Source organism: Pundamilia nyererei, unplaced genomic scaffold (genome assembly GCF_000239375.1).
Source record: "Pundamilia nyererei isolate P.nyererei 1_Seehausen unplaced genomic scaffold, PunNye1.0 scaffold00324, whole genome shotgun sequence".
Classification (NCBI taxonomy): domain Eukaryota; kingdom Metazoa; phylum Chordata; class Actinopteri; order Cichliformes; family Cichlidae; genus Pundamilia; species Pundamilia nyererei.
The window spans coordinates 138527-144104 of record NW_005187725.1 but is presented as its reverse complement, the minus strand read 5'-3'; the positions used below and the strand labels follow the sequence as shown (position 1 = coordinate 144104).

The following is a 5578-nucleotide window of genomic DNA, read 5'->3' as shown; positions in this document are numbered from 1 at the left end:
CTTAAACACTTAAAGCTGTAAGCTAATGATAGTTATATAAGAGCAGATGCTGCTGGTGCAATAAGCTGTACGTTTTATGTCCAATGGATGATGATTTGATTAGTCGACTATCAAAATAATCGTTTGTGGCGGCGCTACTGTCGGTCTGTGCAGCCTCTCAGGTGTCCTCATGCTCCCTGCAGCGACGCTGAGCCAGGCCAAGTGCAAAACTAGTGAAAAACAGAAAAGATGAGGAGGGAAAGTTTCCAGTGTCCTTCACCTGTGAAACGTTCCTGTTTTGTGGTCGTCTCACTGTGTCCGCCTGTGGTTCATGTCATTAACACCAAAGCCCCCCTCTGCTACTGCACTGACCACATCAACACGGCAGAGGTTTAACGATGCTGGGAGTCTTTCCTGCTCAGTCAGTGTAGCTCCTGGAAGCAAAAACGATGTCAGTACCTCCCTTAGCTTTAGTAGAAGTCCTCTCGTCTCCCTTTGCTGGTTCTCCTCCAGTGTGTCAGAACAGCAGGAGACGGGTCGGTGACTCCATCCCATAATGTCTGAAATCCCAGTTCAGGTGTTTTCCTCCTGTTCTTCTCTCTGTCACGCCTCAGGATGTTCCAGCACAGGTATGTCTCACCCTGTGAGGTGAAATAGATCATTAAGCTCGATAATGCAAAATACACAGAATAGAAATGTTTTATAAATGTAGTAAAGCAGTGACGTTCAGCATGGCAGGGCGGTGGGAGGGATTTAAACATGACTGGCCCGTTACATCGCGTGTCTGAGAGTTTCAATATCCGCTGCTCGCTGTGTTTAAAGCTTTGCTCCGACTTCCTCTGCCACCTCCATCAATGATTTGGGATTGGCACTACAGGGCCACCGTAGGGAGGACTGTGATGGCGCTGTGCAGTCAGTAAAGAGAAGCCGGAGGTTTCTTCCTGTTAAAAGGGAGTTTTTCCTTCCCACTGTCCCCAAAGTGCTTGTTCAGAGGGGCTCGTTTGATTGTTGGCGTTTCTGTATTAATGTAACCTTACGTTTAAAGTCGGGTCTGTGTGTTGTTTAGTTTTCTGTGCCCGGCTGTGAGACTCAGTCCATGAGCAGCTTTGCTAAAGTGTGACGTGCTCACAGCTTACACCTGCACTGCTGGCATGCACGTCGCTGCGAGCTACAGAAAGACATCAGTGTTTCCAGTATTCAGGTTGATTTTCATCTATGAAGACTGTGTGTGGAAGATTAATGATGCTTTGCCAGCCATGAGGCCTGTCAGGTCGTCAGCGGCGCTCTGGGGTGGCCGTGTGCTGTCCGTGTGCTTGTGCCTCAGACCTGATGCAGAGCTCTCTGATGCTCCTGCAGCATCGCCGGGGTAACAACTAAACCTTCAAACGCCGTCCGGCAGCGCGTTTGTCCATCAGCGGCTGATTTGACCCACAGGAGCGTCTCGGGGAGCGTCTCGGGGAGCGTCGGGCGGAGATTGCTGCATCCCGCCGCGTCTCTGTGAAGAGACAAAATGGCTGCTGCGTGAAGTTGAGTAACCAAACTCGACGTCCTTCAGCTCGAGGGCGGAAAGCGTCCCCTGGTTCGAGTGTCTGCAGACCAGCTACACAGGCATCAAAGCACCTTTTTCTCTTTTAGCATATCACGAATGTTTTTTATTTCCCACCCCCTCTGTGTAATCCGACATGCAGGGGCTTAATTGAAGCAGTGCTGCAGCTGCGTTAAGCAAAGCCGGTGCGAGGAAGCCTTTTTATGTCTGCCTCGCCTGGAGGCTTCTGGGTCTTGCGAGAGAACGAGTGGGCGTTCGTTTGTTCATCAGGCTTTGTTATGCCGGATTTTTTAAAACTCACTAAAGGATGGGCCCAGTGAACTTCCGATCTTCAACGCAATTAAGGAGCCTCACCCCTTTTAAACTCGCGACGAGACTAATTATGAGTGTGTGTGAGGGGAGTGTGAGTAAGTGGGAGTTTGGGTGAGGCGTTGTAATGCTGCTGAAGTCAGAATCATTCATAATTAGAGTTAATAAAAGTGTTTTCATGTTATATTTGAAGCCTCGATGTGCAGAAATGGCCTCATCAGTGCTGATGCAAACTGACACCAGAGCTCAGCCTCTTAAACGTTCTCTCCTTCATCCTCTTTCTTTGCTCTGATTTCTGCTGTAAGGACGTTTAAACGTGCCAAGCTGCAGTTCCTCTGACGTCCACTGGAGGCTCCAGAGGTGAGGCAGTCCCCGCAGACGCTCGTGTCAAACCCACCGTGCAGGCGGGACGTCGCACGTCACTCAGGTCAAAGAAGCTGGACCACCGTTCAGTGTGTGACTGGTCTTTCCTCCATTGGCAGGGTCAGACCGACGTTTGCCGTGACTCCACTCCGCGACCTGCTCGCTCTCATCACGGCTTCGCTCTGGCATTCGGGCCAGTGACAGTGTCTGAGCATGAAGTTATAGTTATGTAAATCCTGAGGTTTGGCTCCTTGTGATGCATGTTTCTGCATTTTTGCTCCTCCCTCTCCTTCTGGCCCAGAAAGACCTGCACGTAGCAGAAAGACAAATATCACCAGAGTTTAGCTTAAAAGAGCCACAAAAACATTTATTTATCTGTTAAACCAAACATCCAAAACAGCGCTGTCAGCCGGGATTTAACACAAACAGGAGCTCACACCTCTATTAGCACGATGAACCCCACACCAGCCATGCTATTGGTCAGATAAGTAAGACCACGCCCCTAATTATCCAAACTTAATATGATATAAACAGGTGTTACAAAGAAGTGAATTCTCTATAGAGACCAACTAGTTTGTGTATCAGGCTGTAAAGATCTAACATGGGAGTCTACGGGGCTGACTCACTGCTGGCGCCCCAGCTGGACGATAGAGGAACTGCAGGTCCAGGGTTTGGTTTTTCACGCGCCATAAAGTGAAGAAAACATTGAAAAACAAACCCCTCCAATATGTGGGGCCACACTAAAGGTCATTTACTTCCTGCGGTCTCTTCCCCTCCTCACGCAGACACAGTCTTCCTCTCGCACCCCGTGGCGGTGAGCGGCGTGCTGTAGCGTGCTGCAGGAAGTGTGTGCGTGTGTGTGACTGACTGCAGCTGCTTTTGGCCATCCAGGCTGCCTCCTCGTTTTCAGCTTCATTTCCCGCCCTAATGAAGATTCAGAGGCAGCGCAGCGACTGGCACAGGAAGGAGAAGAGGAAGCGGTGACGGGAGGAGGAGGAGGGCAGGCAGGAGTGAGAGTCGGATGAAGGGGAAGGAGGCGAGGAGGAGAAGGGAAGTGGTGATGAAGGCTGTGATAAAGAGAGCAGCCCTCTCTCTGCCTCTCTCTCCTAATTAGCTCGCCGGCTGTGATGAATGGCGCAGCACTTAGGATCCAATCGGCGAGCCGACCTTGTCATGCGTGTTGATGGGGTGGGGTGACTCTGCGCCCCACCCCTTCCCAGCACACACTCTTACCTATTGTACCTCCTCCTGTGGAAGCAGATGCTGATATCTGGGCATGTGTGCACTCGTGTTCTCGGCCTTAATGACCCCCCCCCACACACACACACACACACACACACACACACACACACACACACCTGAGCTCATGTGGTCACTTTCACTCTGCAGTGTTAAAGTCACAGCAGGATCAGCTCAGGGTGACTCGTGCAGTGTTTCAGTGTCTCTGCTGCAGGATGGAAAACATCCACAAGCGTCTTCTGGAGATGAGCTGATTTAACCTTTGACCTTTAAGGTCTTTGTCATGTCACATGAATTCAGAGGTGCAGTCATGAGTCGTCCTGCTGCTCAGCAACGCAGGTGGAGTCATGTTTAGGTATTTGACCTCCTGTCATCTTCACCAGGCTGACACTGAAACAATCTAAATGGCACTTTTAGAGGGAACAAGCACGTTTGGTGAACTGTGCCTTTAAAACAAAGTCTCCAACAGTCTCTGAGTACAAAAGGTCATCAAATCCTCTCGAGCCGCCCGGTCCTTCCAGAACCTTCTTGAAGTTCTTTGTTCTGAGCTGCATTATATTCTGTCTGATGTCGGTTCTCCTCCCTCAGCTTCCTCTCCCTGTTTTTTTTGTGCAACAGTTATTCTGACTTATTTCTGACGCCTCGTGTCTCGTCACCCCTGCAGAGCAGTAAGAACTGGCGCGCCGCGGTGGATCTGACGGCCCGGATGCTGACGGCTCACGGTCAGGGATACGGCAAGGCCGGCCAGCCGACCTCCCACACCACCGACTCGCTGCAGGTAAGACGCCTCACTGGTTCCCGATGGCATGAATCCCGTGTTCGCTTACATCAGTCGAGTCTGCGTCAGTCTGAGATACTTTTGTTGTTTGCTTTGTCCTCATCTCATACGTTTTACTGCCATATTTTCCCCGTGTGTTTGTGGAGCTCCATCCAGAAGATGGATGGCTGCGCGAGCTCATTAAGAGGCCACCCTCGTGCTCGGCTCTGTGAATTAATTAGCCGTGTCGATGCCTCATGCCACATATCACAGTTAGTTTTATGTTCTTAAACATCCGGCTCACTTTAGTGCAGGAGTTGGAGTCCTCGTGTTCCAGGGGTTTCTCACATGTTGTGTTGCATGGATGTGCACATGTTAGAAACATGGCAGCAACTGTTTTTCTGTTCATAGATCTGTGTGATGTCGCAAAGAGGGAATAGTCCCGCCCACCCTTATGTTTAAACCTCCTATAGCCAGTCGTCTTCAAAGGGGCGGGGCTACAATGACTTCTTTGACCTGTTGGCCTGCGCTAAGGCTTATTTTGAACTGTGAATCATGCAAAGCTCCTCAAGTTGAGTGGACAGCAGTCCTGTTTAAATGTGCTGCAGGTTCTAATAAAACACACGTGACCATCAACGCTGACAAAAGGTTCAGACGCTTTTCACGCGTTTGAGGGTTTTTTCATTTCCAAAATATGTAATACAGGTCACGCTGAAATGGTCCGACACAGAATTAGAGCCACAGGGAGAGAGCACACTGTGGGAGAACTGTCTTTTTAAAACAACGTTTTTAAGACTCCCTGAATAAAAATGGCCACAAAGGTCACAGTCTTCATCCCGAGGCCGCCGGTCCTTCCCGAAGTCTTCTTGAAGTTCTGAACAGTTGACCTCGTGCCACCGTCCTAACTCCAGCACGCCGCCTCAGCCGGGTCGAGAGGGAGCAGCGTGTCTGCAGGGGTTACACATGCCGCTCGCGACCTTCTGGATCTTTCCGTGGCGAGGCGGTCCATCTTCCAGCTCGAGCGGCTCAGGGTGCAGCATGAGCCCTGGCTTCTGTCCAGCAGCTGAGAGAATCCAGTGCCCTCCAGATGTGGAACAGCAGCCTCCACTCAGACTGCAGCCTGAGGTGGAAGCACTGATGTGTTGATGAAGTAAAATGCTGCATGTATTCATACATTCAAAAGGTTCTTGGTGAGCCTTTCACAATAAAAGCCCTCAACATACACATTGTGAAAGCTGTGCAGAGGAAACTGTGGATAATCATAGAGGACATTATGTCTTAGTCGTGCCTGTAGTTTAACTCAGGAGTGTGGGTTTCATCTGCACAGCAGGACAGCTGAATGTCACAGTGTGGGTCTCTGTGTAATGTAGTTTACCAACTCACAC

General features: G+C 50.3%; 1 protein-coding gene across 1 annotated transcript in view; it reads left to right on the top strand.

Annotated features, from left to right (window-relative positions):
• trappc12 (trafficking protein particle complex subunit 12) overlaps positions 1–5578 on the top strand; it is a 34522-nt gene that overhangs the window by 14089 nt on the left and 14855 nt on the right. Inside the window, exon 4 of the mRNA XM_013915566.1 lies at positions 4101–4214. Coding sequence (XP_013771020.1) covers positions 4101–4214 — 114 coding nt within the window. The remainder of the gene's footprint in view (positions 1–4100; positions 4215–5578) is intronic.